Source organism: Rattus norvegicus, chromosome 7 (genome assembly GCF_036323735.1).
Source record: "Rattus norvegicus strain BN/NHsdMcwi chromosome 7, GRCr8, whole genome shotgun sequence".
Lineage (NCBI taxonomy): Eukaryota > Metazoa > Chordata > Mammalia > Rodentia > Muridae > Rattus > Rattus norvegicus.
Genome location: NC_086025.1, coordinates 71,049,624 through 71,071,373, shown reverse-complemented (window position 1 = coordinate 71,071,373; position 21,750 = coordinate 71,049,624). Strand labels below are relative to the sequence as shown.

General features: G+C 41.3%; 1 protein-coding gene across 5 annotated transcripts in view; it reads left to right on the top strand.

Annotated features, from left to right (window-relative positions):
- Ubr5 (ubiquitin protein ligase E3 component n-recognin 5) overlaps positions 1-21,750 on the top strand; it is a 109,645-nt gene that overhangs the window by 38,468 nt on the left and 49,427 nt on the right. For 4 of the 5 annotated variants that reach the window (NM_001419542.1, XM_039080166.2, XM_063262897.1 and 1 more), the window contains exons 6-16: positions 2,262-2,451; positions 2,622-2,781; positions 3,340-3,489; positions 6,051-6,262; positions 14,097-14,213; positions 14,301-14,411; positions 15,495-15,649; positions 16,400-16,517; positions 18,383-18,567; positions 20,512-20,621; positions 21,427-21,539. In NM_001419542.1, the coding sequence (NP_001406471.1) occupies positions 2,262-2,451; positions 2,622-2,781; positions 3,340-3,489; positions 6,051-6,262; positions 14,097-14,213; positions 14,301-14,411; positions 15,495-15,649; positions 16,400-16,517; positions 18,383-18,567; positions 20,512-20,621; positions 21,427-21,539 (1,621 nt within the window). The remainder of the gene's footprint in view (positions 1-2,261; positions 2,452-2,621; positions 2,782-3,339; positions 3,490-6,050; positions 6,263-14,096; positions 14,214-14,300; positions 14,412-15,494; positions 15,650-16,399; positions 16,518-18,382; positions 18,568-20,511; positions 20,622-21,426; positions 21,540-21,750) is intronic. The other variant, XM_039080165.2, reaches the window with a different exon arrangement.

The window sequence follows — 21,750 nt, the reverse complement described above, 5'->3', positions numbered from 1 at the left end:
TGCCCAAAGGGACACAGTAGTCATAGATGTGTCAGATATGATTAAGAGGAGCGAGGCTGTACTCATGTGTCCTGTCCTCTTCCCCACTGTGTTAGGAAGATGGCTGGGTCACAGCAGGTTGTCCTGTCGGCATGATAGCCGAGAGGTTCTTTCATTCTCGCTGGTCTTGGGACTGTATTACTGCTTTAGAGCTCTTTCCCTTCGTGGTTTTTGTGAATTACTAGATTGCTAGATTGCTAACTGCTGTTGTTTCTATTAATAATTGCTTACTATTTATACTGGGAGATGTTTCTAAAATTTCCTATTGTTTTTGTTAATGTATTTCATACCGGGTTGGAAATCAGAGCCCATCTATCTGGGAGAAGAGAATTTGTATTTAGCAGTAAGGCTAAAGAATCTGTGTCAAGAATCTGTTACTGTTCTTGAGCAGGGAAGGTAGGCAAAAGCTTCTTTGATTGGCTGGAGTGCTGCAGTCCTTTAGGATTTTATCTGAAATAAGACACCCTGGGCTTTAATGTGAAAGCTGGCAGGTATTTACCTGTACAGGGTGCTTACACTTCCCATATGCCCAGACAGGAGACCATCATTAGGTGTCCTCCTCCATCGTTCTCTACTTCTTTGAGGATCAGCTAGGCTAGACTACAGTGTTCTGTCTCTTACTACATAGATGGGGGCTTACAGTTATACACAGGACCACACCCAACTGTGTATAGTCTAGATCTAAGCTTGAATCTCCATGCTTGACAGGGAGCATTGATTGCCGAACCATTTCTTCAGTATTTGTTATTATCTAATACCGTATAGGATTTTATGATATTTAAGGGTTTTTCTTTCACAAACAAACAATGTATTTTTAAAGCTAGTTAAACCAATTAGTTGGCCTACACTTGGTTCATAGGCTCTACATTTGCAAGCTGTGGGCTAATTAATACTGTTTGTGATTTCTGGTCCTTTTGTGTACCTAGAGTACTGTATGGCAGGGTTAGACTAATTTGACAACTAATTGTATAGAGCAGAGCCATGGTTTTTGATTCTGTTTAAAAAAAACACACACACTAATATTAGAAGAAATTAACTTGTTCCTATTTTGTTACCCACTAGTAAAACTCAACCAGTGTTATGTGCTTAGAACATTAATCTTTTAATTTAAATAAACAAGTTGGTTAGAAGAATGCTTAAGGTTAGTTAGGCTTATGGAGCAGGTATTAAGTTTGAATCTTGATAGGTTATGAGAGAGGGAACCCCAAGATCCCTTTGAGCAGCAGTTACAAGTAAGTAAGCTCCATACAGGCTTGTGTACCAGAGGTTGTAAAGTGTCAACTGGCAGTATTACAGTGAATTGAAGCTGTTGGTGCTAGATTATAATTTTCGATAGGCAGACATTCTCCACTGTTCTGTCTTGGCATTCATTTTTTTTTTTTTTAATGTCACCTGTTTATACCTCCTGACAGTTTTAGTTTGTGATGCTTATAAGATTAGCATAGATGGGTGCATGAGCTTAGATAGGGTTCTAGCATGGCTTGCTTGGGGGAAAAATCATGTGTCACTTGGTAGGAATGGCAGGTCATTCCTTTGTTTGCGTTCATTAACCAAACCAGTACAGTTTTAGGTCAAATTAAAATTAGGTTCAAACAGTAGGTTTAAGGTTACCCTCTCCCAGGAAAACTGGGACGTAAAGTTACTTTGGTTAATGTGTTTTTTAGACTCCTTGGTGTGGTTCCTCCTCGGTTTGCATATCTGTGGGGGTGTTTGTGTGCATGTGCCTTTGTAGGGTGTGTGGATGCTAAGGTCTGTCTGGCCACTGAACCGGACTCATCTACTTAGCCAGGCTGGCCGAGAAAGTTGGCGGATCCTCCTGTTTATGAACTCAGCCATCTTCCCAGGCCTGCTCCTTCCCTTTGGTTTTGGGTAGGGTCTCACTATGTAACCCAGGCTGGACTTTAATATCTTCTGAGTATTGGAATTATAAGGAAATACTACCATGCCCCGCTCTGTGTGCAGATATTCAACAGTGGTGGAAATGGTGTTGTATTTATTATTATAAAGTGAGTTTATATTTAAGTATTACAAAATTTAGACAGTTTTTTAAAAAGTTTTTTCCAGAATCTTAACTGATAGTTAATGTACAAGATTGAGACTTAAAATGACTTTAAAGAACGAATGGTTTAAAAAATTTAATTTAAAAATTTAAAAAATTAAAAATTAAAAAATTAAATTAAAAAAATTAAAAAATTTAATTTCACAAATTGTTCAATATTTAGAAGCCGCTGGAGTTCTGGAGTCGGTGGAAGTGGAGGAGGCTCCTCTGGTCGGTCGTCTGCTGGAGCCCGTGATTCCCGGCGACAGACTCGAGTCATTCGGACTGGACGGGATCGGGGATCTGGACTTCTGGGCAGTCAGCCTCAGCCAGTTATTCCAGCATCTGTCATTCCTGAGGAGCTGATTTCGCAGGTGTGTGCTTAGAGAACCGTAACTACAGGGCGAGACCAGGCTGACTGAGTGCAACCGCTCATCCTCATGACTCCTGAGGGTTGAAAAATGTGTTTTTTTTTTCTGTATCCATTTAGAAGACTAACTTCAGTAAATAAGAGAAAACTGGCACTATTCATTGTTTATTTTAGGCTCAAGTTGTTTTACAAGGCAAATCAAGAAGTGTCATTATTCGAGAACTTCAGAGAACAAATCTTGATGTCAACCTTGCTGTAAATAATTTACTGAGCCGGGATGATGAGGATGGAGATGACGGTGATGATACAGCCAGTGAATCTTACCTGCCGGGAGGTCGGTGCCTCGCTCGCTCGCTCGTTCGCTCGCTCGCTCGCTCTCCCGCTTCACCGCTTGGGTGCTCCTTTGACTGAGGTCGGAGGTTTATAGCTGATGATAATTGTCGTTTGGAAGCTATACAGTTTGATTATTATGTCCCATTTAAGGGGAATATTTTCACTCAGTGGACTTGATTTAATCCTAATTAAGACATGTTGACATTTCATAGATTTATCCCTGGCTGACATGTAGATGTTGGTTTTTGATATCATTGCTGAACATTGGTACTTACTGAAGTGTACTTATTTCTGTCTGTATTTGTTTCATGAGGTCATTAAGTATCGTATCTTGAAAGTGGTCTTTAGTTTAGTAAGTAGCTCCTGTAGCAGTTGGCACATGCTGTTCGTCCTCAAGGTCTGAGTTTCTAATGATAACTTTATTTCCCAGATCTTGGGGAAATGCCCCTCCCACTGCTGCCTGTGGTTTTAATGTATTTTAAATTTTAGAGATCTTTTAGTGGCCTATGATTGTATTATCTGTAGATGCTTCATTTATATTTATCTGTTTTATTCGTAGAAGACCTTATGTCCCTTCTTGATGCTGACATTCACTCTGCCCACCCAAGTGTCATTATTGATGCTGATGCCATGTTTTCTGAGGACATTAGCTATTTTGGTTACCCTTCTTTTCGTCGTTCATCACTCTCTAGGCTAGGCTCATCTCGAGGTAATTTTGCATTTATTTCTTCTTGATTGTGGGCTGGCTGTGTGGAAAGCTAGTGAGAAACTCACCTGTATCTTACAGTAGGACAAAGTCATTACATGGCAGTGGTTTGGGGTACTTTGGCTTTAAAACTCAGTTTTAACACTGTATAACACATAGCAAAGGCTGTGAGTTAAGTATGTTTTTACCTATGAGTTAGGTATTGAACTAAAAGTGGAATTCTAGTTCTCAGCGACATGCAGCACTCAGAAAACTTCTTAATTTGATTAAAACAATGTAATCACGTTCATTTTAAATATTGAATAGATGTAATAGTGAAATATGAAAGATTTAGGAGAATGGGGCTGGCCAGTATTCAATGTATGGATGTGTTAGGTTATTAATCTGCTATTTATACAAGTTTGAAACTGTTAGACAGTGAACGGTATGCAGTGCAGATTTTGAGCCACTTAAGCCAAACTCTTGACGGCTTCCATAAGCCTTAGCTTATGTTATGATTCCCAGTGAGCTAGCTTGCTTATCTCTGCCTGCCTGCCTGCCCGTCTGTCCGTCCGTCCATCCATCCATCCATCCATCCATCCATCCATCCATCCATCCATCTATCCATCCATTTGCTTTATCTAAATAGTAGACAAAATAAGCTATAGTTCCCACTTATTAGTAAGCTAGAAAAGATACCATGTTGTGCTAAGGCTTGGTGCTTAGAAGTTGAGTTTTAAAAATAACACATCTGTGGACTGTTTAACATGTGAATATAAATTTTTAAGGTAAATGCACACTTAACTTGCTTTAACTGTCAGTTATTGAATTTTCAAATATTTATTTTCTAACATTAGCAACTCCTAAATACCTGTTACTTAAGTTATTCTGTGCAGATATTTTTGACTTGAATCATATGGTATAGCTGGCACTTAACTGCTTTGACCTTAGCAGTTTTTTTGATGTTTTAGTGGTGCTGGGGGATGGGAATCAAAGCCTCCCAGGTGCTGGGTGAGCGAGTGCTTTACCTTGATAGGTCTAGCCTTATGTGCATGGTGCTGTGTGCATTAACTATGGATTGTCTCTGATTTGTATTCTTAAAATATGGTTTATAGTTACCATATCAATATTTATTTATTTATTTATTTACTTATTTATTTTTTCAAGACAGGGTTTCTTTGTGTAGCCTTGGCTGTCATTGAAGTCAGAGATCCAGCTTCCCCTGCCTCCCAAGTGCAGGAGAGAAAGGTGTACAACACCATGCTTGACTATTTTGGCTATTTTAAAAAGTAACTTACAAACAGCTGTAAATGTGGCTGTGGCTTTAGATAATTTGAGGTCAGTTTTTAGGAAAGTGTAAAAAGACTTCTAGAAAGTTCCCTCCCACCTTAAAAAAAAATGTCTGTTCCTCAAAACATTTTAAATTTATCCATAAAATCCATTTTGCAAATTTATCTTTAACAGGGACTTGAGTTATCAAAAAATTTTCTGTATTCCTAATATATTTATAGTTCAACCTATTTAAGTTTTTCTGTTCTTCATTTAAAGTCAAGCCTTGAGGAGTTCTAACAGATACTCTTGGTCTGTGCCTTCTTGGGGATCTCTGTTGCTGATGGAGAACTCGAGGACCCAGAGCAGTTTAGGGAGGAGAGGGTTTCTTACTGTACCTCCATATTGCAGTCTCTGAGGGAAGTCAGGCCCAGAGCTCAAGCAGGCAGGAGCCTGGAGGCGGGGCCATGGAGGGTGCTGCTTTCTGCTTACTGCTTGCTGCTCACTGGCTTGTCTCCTATGACTCCTCCAGCCTTCTTTATCATAGCGCCCAGGACCACACCTACCTGGGATGGCCCTACCCATAATGGGCTGGGCCCTACCACCTCAACCACTATTTAGGGCCAATTCCCTATGGAGGCATTTTTCTCTTTCCAGATGACTTTAGCCTGTCTGAAGTTGACATAAAAACTAGCCAGCCCAATTTGCTTACATGTATTTAATGTTTTGAAATTTAATTTATGAACTTTTAAAATTTATAAATCAAAGAACCTTATATTGAGTATTTTTAACAAATATATGAAATAGTAATTTCATACAAATAATATAATTCCAGAACCTTTTTTAATAAAATTTAAAAAATTATTATTTTTACTTATATGAGCACACTATAGTTTTCTTTAGACACAACAGAAAAGCGCATCAGATCCCATTACCAGATGTTAGTGAGCCACCATGTGGTTCTGGGAATTGAACTTAGGACCTCTGGAAGAGCAGCCAGTGCTCTTAACTGCTGAGCCATCTATTCTCCAGCCCATAATTCCAGAATCTTTAAATCCATTAAAAAATGCCCACTAAATCAAACTTAGAATACATCTTCTGAAAACATTGGACTGCCTCTACATAGTTTAAAAAATACTGGTTTATAATTTTCCTGGAGTCACTTGAAGGGCTAATGTTTTGAATGTTGCGTGACAGCCTAGTTAGCTACTGACTGTGTGCATTTGCGTAGATAAAGTGCTGTTAGCTGCGTCCTGCAGGGTGTGGACTAGAGTGGCTTACTTTTATCCCACTGGTGTGACCCGATTGCATACCAGTTCTCCTTCTTCCCTTAGAGAGAGACTCCGAGCTTTTGCGGGAGCGGGAATCTGTTCTACGCTTACGGGAACGACGGTGGCTTGATGGAGCCTCATTTGATAACGAAAGGGGCTCTACCAGCAAAGAAGGAGAGCCCAACCCGGATAAGAAGAACACGCCTGTGCAGAGTCCAGTGTCTCTGGGAGAAGACTTACAGTGGTGGCCTGATAAGGTATTGGGAAAGGTTTATACCTTTGCATTAAAAAGTAGCATCCTAACAATCATTGCCTCCAATAAAGTGCTTCTTTTATTGATTGGATTTTTATAGGACTGTTGGAAAGAGGTATCAGTTTTAGAGTGCTCCTCTGCCTTTGCTTCGAGGCAGACCACTAGAGATCTGATGTGTTCCCAAGCCAGGCGCCATGCGGAACACTTGCTGCTTGGTGAAATGAGTCCGAGAATTGGGGTGGTGCTCTCAGTAACTAACATGTGAGCATCCGTCCTTCAGGCATTTTCCTGCTGCTCATTACTTTAATAATTGTTATATTCTTTGCTAGATTTTGACTCTGCCAGGTTTGAAATGTCGAATGGACCCTAGTTTCTACAGGGTAAGCTCTAGTCATTGGTGCAGGTGCATATAGGGATGAGATGAGGGATATGGGTTTCCATTTCATGAAGTTTTGAAGACCCTGTGATGCTAAGGCTGTAGACAAAGGAGGCCAAATGAGTAGGGAAGGGGCGGAGGGCCAGGAAAATAGAACAGTTCTAGAGGGCACCTAAATTGGTGAAGTTGATTTGGATGTTTCTAGGTCCATCACTACCACAAATAGAGTCGTTGATGGTGTGTGCTTCACTGTCCCAAGTGGTGAATTAATTTTCATAGGCTTTTTTAGAAATGCATGATTTTCACATACTAAAAACAGTGCCTTCCTTCCCTCCCTTTTTCCACAGATGTTTGAGTGGAACTTAATTCATAAACATAAATAAACTTGATTTTTGGTACACACTTCTGATTTTGGTGTTTGGGAAGCAGGAGAATCAGGCCAGCCAAGTCCACATGAGACCCTGTCTTAAGGAGGGGAAAGGGAGTCGGTACAACTTGGAAGTTAATTACTAGCAGATAAAAGAGTGTGACCTGAATTTTTCATGTCTTTGACCTCAAATTTGGAAGGATGTTAAAACTTGCATATCTTATTTTTGTAGTTATTAATTTAATACAGTTAATATGGTTTTTGCTTACGTAGCCATGTGGGAAACTTGAATGCAAGAGGGGTGTGCACTTTAATTCTTGTCTTTGGACTGCTTTTATTGGCAACTACCATACTTGGCCTGAACCGTATTCTCTCAGTCCGTAACAGAGCCCAGAAACATCCCTGCTCCTTCTTGGTGGCAGAATGTCTAAACCCTTCTGTTCTCCCCTTTCCCTCCCTGCCTTCTCCACTCTCCCCTCCCTCTCCTTTTGTTTTTCTCTTCTCCTTTCCCCATTCTCCCCTCCTTCTGCCTCTCTTCCCCCTCCCCCTCCCCCTCTCCCTCCTTTCATTCCTCTCTCTAACTGCAGACTTGGACGCCATGGCTCTGTGTCTCTCATGTCTCTAACTGTGGAGTCAGATGTCATTACTCTGTCTCCCATGCCTTCGCTTCTTGTTTTAGAGCTCTGTCATGGTTTTGTGGTTGTTGTTGTTTTTTTTTTTTTCCCCACCAGATTGGTTAAGGGTTGTGATTCCTGAGTGAAAGGTTTGAGGGGAACACGTGAGCAGGCTGAAGGAAGTGAGTGGGCAGCAGGAGACCAGCATTGGGATTCACTTGGTATTTGCTACAACTGTGTTTGGTTGAGAACTGTGGGCCTAAAGGGGGCCTTGGAGTGTAGCTTAAGTGAACACTTGGGAACAAATGAAGAGCACATACCTATCTCGTCCCTTCTGTGTCACAGGCGTTTGTTGACTGCTGCTAGAGCCTGTGCTTTGCTGTGCTGTGCATAGCAAGTCTATATTGATTACTAAAACCTTTTCTTATAAAACTTCAAGTCTAAGTCAGGTGATGGCAGCACACACCTTTAATTCTAGCTCTCAGGAGGCAGAGGCAGGCAGATCTCTGAGTTCCAGGACAGCCAGGGCTGTACAGAGAAACCCTGTCTTGAAAACCAAAAAAAACCCCAAACAATCCAAAGAAAAAAAAAACTTCAAGTCTATTGCAAGAGACAGATTAAAACCACTGGTACAAATTACTCTTTAAATATGACTTTTTTGTTATTGTGGTAAGATTTTTCTTTTTAAATTAAAATTTGGTAGCTCTTGCATTTCATAGGGTAATGTGTCTCTACATTTTTTGCTTGTCTGTATAGGAGAAGGTTGTCTTAATTTTATATACTACAGTCATTGGAGTTTTATATCTTATGTCTGAACTATTCTTTTTTTATGTATATCAAATATTTGCATGTATGTTTGTGTCCTATGTGCTTGCTTGGTTTTCTTGGAAATCAGAAGAAGGTGTTGGAAAGTCGTTAGGTGCCATGAGTGCTGGGAAGTGAACCTGGGTCCTCTGGAAGGGCAGAGAGAACTCGTAACTATCGAGCTGTCTCTTCTGCTTATTTGCTATAAGCTTTTAAGGCCTGTTGATTGGTAAGGAAGCTTGTCAGTGGTAATGTGGCCTGCTGGTGCTGAGGCCAGCAGTCAAGCACGATTAGGATTCCAGAATAGAAGCAGTCAGTCTCTTCTGAGTCAGAACGTATATATCTCATTGGAGTTTAGGGAGTTACCTAATTCACTCTCCTTAATTATTTTTTCTATTCATCCATTTGATTAATTTATTGTACTTATCCTTGTGGATGGTTGTGTGCCACAGTATGTATTTGTGCATAGAGGTCAACAGACTTACACTCAGGAATATGCGCTAAGGGGATGATGTCACCTTGAAAAGGGGTGGGCACTCCTTTGCTCATTGCAGTTACTGACAATAACCAGAATATGGAAAGTTGTTTGTTAATGGTGTGTAAGTCTCACACACACACACACACACACACACACACACACACTCACCACGCACACACTCACCACGCACACGCACACGCACATGGGAGTGGGTAGCCAACAAAATATCCTATTTGTCACAATAGGGATAGAATTAGAGGAAAGTGGAATAAGTGAAACAAATAGAAACATGCATTCTATGTGATTTCACTTAAATGTGGAGTCTTCAAAAAAGAAAAGCCAGATATTCTGAGACAGAATGACATTGGCTGCCATAGATGATATGTGAATGGAATATACAGTAGAAGAGATAAAGTAGCATGCATACACACATGACATAAACATGTAATGAATGTCTCACTTCCTCTAGAGGACTGTGTTAAATAAGTGGTGTCAGCTAGCTCCATTGCAGCTCTGAGAGATGATCAGTGTGAGTCTGCTCAACCATGGCAACCGTTTTCTTGTAATATGCTGGAATATCATGTTGAAACTTCAAAGGTGTGAAATAAATTACACATCTCTAAAGGTAAAACTCACTAAACAAACACTTTGATATGTCCTCTGACTGGACACACTATTTACATTGAAAGGATGCCTCTGTTCTTCATGTGCTAAGCTCCCAGGAAAGGCTGGACACGATCTGCAGATGAGCACTGTTACCTAGCAGTTACATCCCTTCCTGCCCTGGATATGTTTCCAGAAAGAGTAGAGAGATGGATATTTTTATTCCTGCCAGCTCTTTAAATATGAAGATATGGGCTTGTCTCTAATGGTGGAGAGAGGGGGCTAGCCTGTGATAACTGCTTCTTAGAGAAGCCAGCTGTACTGGAGCATGTCTAATGGCTGCACTGCTTCTTCTTTACCTTGGTTTACACATGAATGAGCATGAGGACAAAGCTTTAGAAATGGAAGCTTGTTTTGTTGACACTTAGAAATTTCTAAGAACGGTCCATGAAATGTTAGCTCCATCCAGGCATTGTGGCACGTACCTATGATCCCAGCCCTCAGGAGGATTGCCATGTCTTCAAGGACTCCTTGAATCTCATAATGAATACCAGGCCAGCAAGACAAAAACAAAATGTAATTTGAAAATGAGTAAAATAAGACAGGACCACAGAAAAGAAGCAATAAAAAAGGGACATCGTTAGGAAAGATGAGGCGGAATCCACAGCTGACACAGCAGACTCTTGCTGCTGTTCCTTCTGATCACAGCACTTTTTGTACTGCACACTGTGTGCACTCAGTGGTGAGTGTGCATAAGTGATCCTTTAGTCCCTTTCTTAGGCTGATTATTGCGCCATTCATGAGCACGGGTCCATAGCAGATTTCAGGTCCTGATCGGCTCAGCTGGCTCCTTTAGCACTTGTCTTGGTGAACAGTGGGCCATCATGGAACGATGTAGAAAGTCATTTTTAAAATAAGTCAGTTCTGAGAGGACCCTGTCATTGTACTGTCACAGTTAGGATGGTTCACTGAGTGCAGTACGATGTTGAAGTTGTTTGGTTTGTTGGCTCTGCATTGGTTGATATGCCCTGTGTCGTGATGGCCTACAGTAGGGTAGAGCTCATTGAGGAGCCCTTCCATAGAGTGTGATGTGTTGGCAGCATCACCTCTAAACTGAAGGTCTGGAGAAAGTTCTGTGGGGATTGATTGGAGATGACTAATTCCATTTTAGAGTCTAGAGAAAGGCTTCCCAGAGGATCTGACTTGTAAGCAATGCGAAGTGGGCATTAGCCATACTTGTGCATGGATTCTGAGTCATGAAAGTTCACAGTGCGTTTGTAGAACAGTAAACATACAGAATTACTGCTGAAGTTTACAAAGTAGAGATAGCAGGATGGCGTAGATTGTGGATGGCTGAGGGTCGACTTGCCAAGGAGTTAAGGACTTGTTGTTCATTGACTAATGGTCCATCAGAGTCTCTAGAGAAGGTTTGTGGTGAGGGTAGTGAGGTTTTGTTTGTTTTTAAAAAAGGAAAACTGTTAACAATCATGAGAGAGCTAGAGAAACAGGAAAAGGAAAATCTAGTCAGTTTGAGCATGGTAGGATTGTTGGATCAAATGTGGAAACCTTAACCAAAGTATGATCCAGAGGAAAGAAGACTGTGAGGAATTTGGCAAAGGCAGCGCTCTTTGATTAGTTGCTAGACTGATAAGAGAAAAGGAAGAGAAGAATGTGAGATCCACTGTAACACGGTGGGCAGTGGACCATCAGTAGGTGAGATCCACTGTTAGACGGTGGGCAGTGGGCATCATGAGTAGGTGAGATCCACTGTTAGACGGTGGGCAGTGGGCCTCATCAGTAGGTGAGATCCACTGTTAAACAGTGTCATCAGTAGAGTGGGGACTGCAGATGATGTGGACCTTGTAGGAGATGGATCTGTCCTTTAGGAGCCCTACCTACCAATTTGGACATGCCTCAGTTTCCACCACTTTTCCCTGAGAAGCCATACTCGTGGTTTTGGGTGAGGCTGGCGTTTTCTTCTCTATACCTCTCTTAATCCTTATGCTTAAGCCTGTGGTCAATTATGTTTATTATAGCACAGCTCTCTTTACTTTTTAAGAAATAAACCATGTCAGCAGAGAGTTTTGTAAATAATGTGGACATCATATTTCAAAATGATGGTGGAGCCTTAGGGGACAGAGACACAGTTTGGAGGAAACAGACTGATGATGTGGTAAGGAAATCGGAGAAAGCTACTAGTGACTTAAAAAAGAGAGGCCATGTAGCAGGGTACAATAGCTCTGTTGCTCAGGTTAGTTAGCCTTGAATTCTAGATTTCTTCCCTGAGTATTAGGACTAGAGGTTTATGCCACCATACATTTTATAGAGAATATATTGACAGATTATAAGGTGTCCGTTTGGCAACGAGAAGTACTATGTTATGTGTTTCAGAAGCCTGGCAAGATGGAATAGTGTAACTATGACTTGACTTTACCACGAGACTGCGCTGAAGGATATGTCAGTTGAAAAGTTGTGGGAAAGGGGGAGAGGAAGGGACCATGTTTAGTGTGGTGGACCATCTGTGTGTGTGGCTTTTAAAGAAGGAAGGTAGGGGTCTTTGTTTGGAGATGGGGGGTGCTCAGGAAATTAGAGAGGTGTTTCGTTGTGTAACAGGTAGGGCTGTGCAGGCAGGTGAAGTGGGGAGCGGCCTGACGTTGTTAAATCTGATGAAGAACTTGTGCTGTAGTTGGTCCTGTGCTTTATGCTTTGCATATTAGTCCTCCCTACCCCTCAGACAGTAGTTAAAATGCAGTCATCTCAAATGTGAAATAGGGTTTGGAGGAACGTAACTGATCCCAGGTCGGTTGCTTTAGTAAGTGGACCTAGGTTTTGGATTCCCAGTGCTGACATCATTCATTATGTTTAGTCTTAACTAAAGGATTGAGAAGCGCGAGTGAGGTAGAGAGGTAAGACACAGTGCAGCCCCTACCTACCAGGAGAGCAAGCGGGGCGGGCCATCAGGAAGGTGACCTGAATTGAAATTCCAGAAAGAGCACACATGGTATGTACTCACTGATAAGTGGATATTAGCCCAAAAGCTTGAAATACCTAAAAAAAATTTCACAGATCATATGAAGCTCAAGACAAGGAAGAACAAAATGTGGCAAAGTGTGGAGCAGGGACTGAAGAAAAGATCATCCAGTGACTGCTCCACCTGGGGCCATCCCATATGCTGCCACCAAACCCAGTCACTATTGCTGATGCCAAGAAATGCTTGCTGACGGGAGCCTGATATGGATGTCTCCTGAGAGACTCTCCCAGAGCCTTACTGATAGAGATGAGGATGCTTGCAGCAAACCATTGGACTGAGAATGGGGTTCCCAGTGGAGGAGTTGGAGAAGGAGCCGAAGGGGTTTGCAACACCATAGGAAGAACAACAATATCAACCAACCAGACCCCACCAGAGCTCCCAGGAACTAAACCACCAACCAATGAGTACACATGGAGGGACCATGGCTCCAGCCACATACGTAGCAGAGGATGGCCTTATCTGGCATCAATGGGAGGGGAGGCCCTTGGTCCTGTGAAGGCTTGATGCCCCAGTGTAGGGGAATGCCAGGGCATTGAGGTGGGAGTGGGTGGGTGGGAGTGGGAACATCCTTGTAGAAGCAGGGAGAAGGGAGAGAGGGGAGTGAAGGGGATAACATTTGAAATATAAATACATAAGATATCCAAGAAGGATAAAATTAAAAATGAGTATCATCCTTTAGGTGCCATCTGTAGGGTGACTTGAAGTGGAAGTAGTTAGAGCAGATTCAGTAAGACCTTTTTGTAAATTCTGAGCTATAACCTGTTGCTTGGAACGCTTGATAGATATCCCCAAGTTATGTCAACAGTGTAGCTTATCTGACCAAATAAGATTCTGTTATTGTAAGTTTTGCTTTAAGGTATCTGCATATCATCTTTATGGGTTTAGTCAGTCATTATCTTACATTTAAAAAATCATATTTATATTCATTGCTCTTTTTGTTGGTATAATTGCATCTTAATTTATTGTATGTTTTTCACCTTAAAAGTTAATGAACTTTTACCACAAAAACCAAAATAGGGACATTGTTTTCAGCAAGGTCTCGGCAGGACACTCTTAGAAGTGTCTGCAGGGAAGGAATCTTACTACTCCCCCGACCCTCACCCCCCTCAGCGCGCGCGCACACAGACACACAGACACAGACACAGACACAGACACACACACACACACACACACATGCACGCACGCACGCACGCACGCACACACACACACACACGCACACTTTATTTAGCACCTTTACTTAGTACTTTCTCTGGACTGTTTGGAGTTACAGTGGTAAACAAAATCTCCCATTTGTGTGAGATAAACTGGTAAACGTTTTGGGGTGGGGTGTATGAACTGAAAAGATGGCAGGATGGGAGTTAGAACGTCAGCATTGGTGAGAGAGAGTCCCTGGTGGACGTCCATCTGGAAACAGGAAGCAGGCCATCATTGCTGAAGGAGAGTTTGTGGAAGGGAGCCAAGGGCTGGGGAGTTGTGGTGAATGTGCTTATATAATAAGCATTCTGAATTTCTGTAGGAATCTGGCAACTTGTGTATTCACAGTTTGCTTTATTTTTGTTTTATAGGATGGAACCAAGTTTACCTGCATTGGGGCTCTGTATTCTGAGCTTGTGGCGGTCAGCAGTAAAGGAGAGCTTTACCAATGGAAGTGGACTGAGTCTGAGCCTTACAGAAATGCCCAGGTAAGTCTTCGTCACAGTACGCCTTGGAATGAATGGCTCTACACGTCTACATAAGAAGTAGTAATCACTTTTCTTATGCTTTCCAAGAATCCTTCATTGCATCATCCACGAGCAACATTTTTGGGGTTGACCAATGAAAAGATAGTCCTCCTGTCTGCAAATAGCATAAGAGCAACCGTAGCTACTGAAAATAACAAGGTAGGGACCATTTTCACATTGATGGACATTTCATGCTTAAAGCCGTGACTTGCTTTCTCTGCCTCTTTTCATCTTTCCGTTTGACATAGGTCCATATTAAAACCCTTTGAACATTTACAGCAATAATCCTGCCTCTCAATCTTTTTGCTGGCTAGCATATACTGTAATTCAAAGTTGCTTACTGTAGCTATGTGTGGACGCGTGGCGATGTGTGGAGGTGAGAGGACGGTGTGTTAGAGTCAGTCCTCATGTGGGGTCTGCTGACTAAACTTGTAGGCTTAAGGGCCAGCACTTTTTCCCAGCCATCCTGCCAGCTTGTGTTTATTATTCAGTGTTTAAAGTGCCTTTCTATAGTTGAGGAAAGAAGAAAATACCCAAGAAAAGCTAGAAAGGAAAGTGTTTAAGACAGAAGAAGAGGCTCAAACTAGAAAAACCTGGTTGAAACTGTATTGATGTTCTACTTCAGCTGATAGTAGGCCTGTTCATGGTATGGCTGTAACCTGGAATTACACATTAGGCGATCAGCATGGCTTTAAAGCAATCAAGTTCTATTAATTCTTAAGAGTGAGCCAGTCTGGAGGTCCAAGGAGAACGGATAGTTTCTTTACATTGCTGTGCCCTTTATACCTGCGCCCAGCTGGAGAATAATTTATGGACCTCCAGCCTGCTGAAGAGGGAAAAGCAGGAGTTTGAGGTCAGCCTGGACAGTAGTGAGAACTTGACTCATTCTCCCACTCCCCAGAGAAGAGCACATGGTAGTGCCTTAGGCATGGTTGGTGTTTGATTGCAAGGGGATAAAGTGCAGTAGTTTGTAGTCGTTGATGCAAATGAGTATATGAGTACCTGCACATATATCAGTGCGATCACAGGCTCTCTTGGACTTGGACTCAGGGACAGTTGTGAATCTCCATGGGGTGCTGGGAACTGAGCAGTCGTTCCAGCCCCCAGGAGACTTTTCTGAAGTATTTTATTTTTGTTGTATTGAACTCTTAAGCAATTTAGACTTGGAGTTGATAGAATATACATTATACCTTTCTCTAGCGTTGATCACAGCTCTTAAGCCTCGCCTATCATCTTCCTTAGGTTGCTACATGGGTGGATGAAACATTAAGTTCTGTGGCTTCTAAGTTAGAACACACAGCCCAGACTTACTCTGAACTTCAAGGAGAACGGATAGTTTCTTTACATTGCTGTGCCCTTTATACCTGCGCCCAGCTGGAGAATAATTTATATTGGTGGTAAGTGTGGTTCACAAAATATCGTTGCTATATAGAAAGCAGCTTTGAAGAGAAAAATGCCATCATAAGGTCATTGTGAAGACAGTGCTTTGTAGACTCAGGAAGGATCCCTTTTAAGCCGTTCCATTGAACAACTTAAGACTACATTTACGCTAACACTGTTATTCTAACACTGTTATTCTAACACTGTTAGAACCATGTTATTAAATTTCATGAGAGCACAAAAAGAATAAATTATACAGATTCCTATATCTACAGATAACTACGGCTAGGATTTGCAGGTAGTTTTAATCTTTTCTTCTACATATTCATATGTACTATGTTACTATGTTATTACACAGTTATAAGTTATGGGACATATTTTAAATTTTCATTGCTTGAATTGTTTTTCACACACACACACACACACACACACACACACACACACACTGTTAATAAGGCTCTAAAGTTAATCTTTGTTGTAATTTTAGGGGTTACCAGTAATTATTCGTAGGAAAGGTTAATTGTAAAGAGAATGTTGGTTGTATTTTCTATAGAATTTAATCCTGAATTGAATAAAACTGGATGTGGCTCTTTACTAGTAAGTTTGAGCAAGGTGTAAATAAACAGGAGCTGCAGGTCAGAGCTGAGCGGAGGCAGAAGCTGTTGAGAAGCTGGGCACCACCAGTACTTACATGGCTAAGGAACTTTAGAGCTCACTAATGGACTTCTTTTTTGCTTTTTGACCCATTTATGTTTTTCCCTCCCCAGGGGTGTTGTTCCTTTTAGTCAAAGGAAGAAAATGTTAGAGAAAGCTAGAGCAAAAAATAAAAAGCCCAAATCCAGTGCTGGTATTTCCTCTATGCCAAACATCACTGTTGGAACTCAGGTAAGTGGTCAGAGTTGAGGCTGTTTCTTTAAAAAATAGTCCCGTGGTCCCCCACCCCACCCCCCTCTTAACAAGCCATTCTGTAGGTGAGTGTTGCTAGCTGTTTAAAGAACAAGTGACAACTCCAAACACAGGTTCTCTGTAGGAACAATAAGTGCTCTTAATTGTTTAGCCTCCCCCCCCCCCCCTTTTTTTTTTTTTAGTCCAGCGGTTTTCAACCCTTGGGGTTGAGTGAACCTTTAACAGCAAACATGTAAGACCATTAGAAAACACAGATATTTACATTCTGATTCATAACAGTAGCAAAGTCATGAAGTAGCAACGAAAATAAGTTTATTGTTTGGGTTCATCATAACACGGGTTAACTCTAAATAGAAGAGTGAGGGTTGAAGAACTAGGAAGGTTGACAACCACTGCTCTAGACAAAGGGACATTTTAAAATAAGGAACACTGGTAACTGCTGGAGGATAAAGCACATCAGGGTACCTTGAGGTACAAGTAAGGTTTTGCTTTAAAACCAGAGGTTTAGGGAGCCACAAAATCGTATACATTGACTTTCTGACAACAGCAAGGACTGTTGGTCACCTGCATCCGTAGATCGTAGTAGTTGAGAATGATGTATTTACCAACTGTTAATTGAACGCTTCTGGCCCAGACTTTGATTTGTTCCTTGTCTTTGAGGCACATTAGTTATAAGATGATGCTAATAAAGAATTTCAGTTGATGATAATCAGTGCTTTGATTTCAGTTAAAGTGCTTTTGTTGAGCATTTATTGGACTCCAAGCTTTCACTAGTCAGAGTTGGAGTTTATTAGGGATAGGTTTGTGGGGAGTTTTATTTACTTATTTTCTTGAAATGGGGTGTCGCCTTGAAGCTCCAACTGTCCTTGAACTTGCTTTCAACTTGCCGTGTAGATTAGGCTGGTCTTAAACTCAAAGAGATGCCCCTGCCTCTGCCTCCTGACTGCTAATATTAAAAGGGTGCACCACCATGCCTGGAAAGAAAAGTTTTTAGTATGAATTTAGGTAGGTGCAGTCACTAAATGTCAGGGGAGAGACATTTAAGAGAAGGTAGGAGCATGCCCTGCTGTAGCTGGCTTTGGCTTGTGGAAGGTGGCAGACAGGACAGATGTTTCCTGAAAGTTTCTGGCTAAACATTTTTCCAGGTTGCAGGTTTGCTTTAGAGAGTGTTTATTTATGCCAAAACCCACAGTTGATGATGCGGGCTTGTTGTTGAGGAGAACTGAGCCACTGCTGTGGTTTGGTTGACAGTCGCCTTAACTGCCGCCAGTGAGTGAACCTTGGACTTTTTAAGCTTCAGAGAAGTAGCGTTAGTTTTACAAGATCCTTTAAGATCTCCTATTTTTAGCTAACAGCAAGAATTTTACAGGTCGTTGACAGTTGAACCTGTTTAAGCCCCTGCTGCACGGTTCATATTCATTTGTTTGTTTAGGAGTCTTGCTCCAGCTTTGCTGAGCATATTTCTTCTACCACACTGTAGTACTTTAGAAGATTCCAGTGTTCACTGAAGGCTGAGTGAAGTATCCACAGAGACCATATATTAGAGCATCAGAATTATGCAAGAAGAAGTTGAAAATGGCATGAAACAGAAAAGTATAGTTGTTCTCTTCTCTTCTGTTTACTCTCCCTTTGGTAGAATGGCTGGCATGGCTGCGTGAGTTCAGTGACTCATTTCCAGCACGCAGGCTGGCGTCCCTGCTTGTTAGTTGTAGGAATCTTTGGATGGAGGAGGGTTGTTGCTTGTGAGTCTGTGTTGGAACACACAGGAAGTGCACTTTCCTGCACGTTTGAACGGATTCTCAGTGTTCATTACATCATCCTGACTGATTTTCTTTGTTTGCTAGGTGTGCTTAAGAAATAACCCTCTCTATCATGCTGGAGCAGTCGCCTTTTCAATTAGTGCTGGGATTCCCAAAGTTGGTGTCTTAATGGAGTCAGTCTGGAATATGAATGATAGCTGTAGATTTCAACTTCGGTCTCCAGAGAGCCTGAAAAGCATGGAAAAAGCCAGCAAAACTATTGAAACAAAGTGAGTACTGGGGCTCTGCTGGCCCCTCAGCTCTCCGTATATGTGAGCATGGTCACTAAAAATTTGATAGAGAAATGGGGGACTCGCTGGTTTTTTTTATTATTATACTTTCCAGTTTCTTCTTTAAAACATTTGATTTTATATGTACAAGTGTTTTGCTTGCTGTGTGTGCTGGAAGCCAATCCCAGTCCTTTGGAAGAGAAGTGCTCTTAACAGCTGAGCTGAGCTAAGCCGAGCCACTTCTCCAGGATTGTTAGAGTTTTGATGGCGGTCAGAGTGACAAGGAAGTGTTCTTTCTTGATGTCTTACTTTGTTGTCATTAGCCTGTGTGTTTTGCAGTTATTAATATACTCCTTATTCCTACACAATAAAGTTGTTAGTGCAACCTGATAGAAGTATGCTACCATCATTGTAACATGGAAACGTGTTTTTGCTAAATTTTGGGTACATTAGAAAATGTACACCATTTTACACATGGAAACTTGTGCTTCCACCAGATACATAGGTGTCTATAGTTCTGAAATTTTTGTGTGCTTCATGTCCAAATAAATGTAATGATTATACATTCATTAACTTGTGATTGTTATTTTTCCTGATGCAAAAAATGCAAGCTGAAACTTGGCAGCCCAGAGGTTTGTCAGTCATTTAAAACTCGAACTGCTGAGCATTGGTGTCGAATGCCTTTAATCCCAGCACAATGGAGGCAGAGGCTGGCAGATTTCTTCTGTAGATTCTGGTCTACAGAATGAGATCCAGTATAGCCAAAGCTACACAGAGGAACACTATCTTGAAAAGCAAAGAAGACAAAACAAAAAAAGCCTATGGCATTAAAAACCTAAGATTTATAATTTTAGCGCTTTTTCTTTTTAAGGAGATTCATAGGTGAGCCTCTTAAACTCTGTAAAAAGATTTTTTAAACTCTTGGGGATGTAGCAATTTCTTTTTAAAAAATATTTATTTATTCTGTATAAGAACACTGTAGGTGTCTGCAGACACACCAGAAGAGGGTATCAGATCTCATTACAGATGGTTGTAAGCTGTGTGGTTGCTGGGATTTGAACTCAGGACCTCTGGAGGAGCAGTCAGTTTAGTGATCTTAACTGCTGAGCTATTTCTCCAGCCCAGGATTTAGCAATTTCTACCAATAAAGTTAAGTAAGATTCTATGTTGAGAACATAGCCTTTTCTACATTAGTAGAATTTCATGCCTGCCATGGAAGGGCCTTCACTTCCAGTGTGCTGGCCGTCAGACATACTGGTCTGTCCCATCTCGCTTCACAGAGCAGTGTTGACCGCCTTGATGGAGCAAGGTGGTTAGAGTACTGCTATTTCAGAATCATTTCAAAATTCAGATGCCATGCTGGTTCACACCTTAATCCCAGGCCTCGGGAAGCAGAGGCCAGGCTGCTCTGGAGTCTGAGTTGTTCCAGGCCACAGCTAGGGCTGCATAATGAGACCCTGGCCTCTCCCCACCCTCCCTTTTTTTCTTTTAAAACTTTTTTTAGTTGACATTTTGTTTGGTGAAATTCCCAGTGAGGGCAATAGGAGGCAGGAAGGTTAAGATGAAGACCCAAATTATTTTTTACACGTGATAAAATAATTTTGATAGGTGTGAGAGCAGCTAAGCAGCGTCTAGATCGATCTTACTTTATATGAGTGTGTGCTGCCTGTAGACCCTCAGGGGGTTGTGGTTAGAGCTGCGTCTCCTAGAGAAGGTGTGTTGTGCTGCCCACCTGAGTTGTGGGGAGCTTCGTTTACTGCATTTGTCTTTCTTACATGCACCATGTTTCTTTCTTTCTTTTTTTAATATGGAACTGTTGCCATAAAATAATACATTTGATGTTTAAAACTCTATCCATTTAGTAAGAATTTTGCCCTCTCTTATAAACTTATTTCTGTTTTATTTCCTAGTTACAAGGAGAGTTCTTTCCTTTTCTCATTTTAGGCCTGAGAGTAAGCAGGAACCTGTGAAAACGGAAATGGGTCCTCCCCCATCACCAGCATCCACCTGCAGCGATGCTTCCTCCATTGCCAGCAGCGCATCCATGCCATATAGTAAGCTTTATGTGTGTTGTGTGCTATCAGAGTAGGTTAGCCCCATGGAGACAGCAGCGCTGTGGTTTTGTCTGACTAGCCAACTCAGTAGCTTTTAAAAACTTTTTATAGATGTTGTGTGTTCCCTTGGTGTTTTCTGCTTTTGTTTTTAGTACAGGTTTAAGTGGAAAGACAGTATTTATGGTCCTAATTGTTTCAGTTTTTTCTTTTTTTTAACAATTATAGTTAAAAATATGTAAAATTCTTTGGGAACAACATCAATGGGAGCACCTCCACTACCCAGAACATGTTACAGTTCCTTTTGAGACCCTTACTACTTTGTATATTTGTTATGACATAATTTTAACTTGTCTTAGAATTTGTAGCCTAGTTTTAGAACAATGTCCTATAGATGTCAAGCTCCTTAAAAGTCACACATTGAAACTACATAGTAGTTTTAAGAAGAATGTAGAATATATTCTTTTTTTGTTCTTTTTTTTTTGTTCTTTTTTTTTTCGGAGCTGGGGACCGAACCAGGGCCTTGCGCTTCCTAGGTAAGCGCTCTACCACTGAGCTAAATCCCCAGCCCCGAATATATTCTTTTTTAAATGTAGCATACACACATGTTGGCTCATTTTAGTATTTGTTTGTAATAACTTAGTATAAGCTAAGCAGTAACCAGTTGTAGCATTTTTTTGAAGTAAGAGTTTGATGTTATAGCCTCAATTTCATTCCTTTGCCAGCTGTCCTTACTGGCATGCTTAGACAAACTCTATAAAGATGTTTTTCATATTTTCCTTTTGATACTTAACATTTTGTTGTTAAGAACGACGTCGATCAACTCCTGCCCCAAAAGAAGAGGAGAAGGTGAACGAAGAGCAGTGGTCCCTGCGGGAAGTTGTTTTTGTTGAAGATGTTAAGAATGTTCCTGTCGGCAAGGTTTGCTCAAAATAGATGAGAATTAGTTACTTACTATCGCATTTTGGTTCCTTGAGGGTTTTTATGGGTAGTGTCTGAGGCCCCTTTCTTCAGGGCTGCCTGTAAATTGTCTCCTTTAGTGGTTCCTTTACTCTGAGTTCTGATTGAGATGGGTTTCTGCTGGAGGTGAAGTGATTTTTCTGTGCTATATTAGGATTCTCTAGAGTTCAGC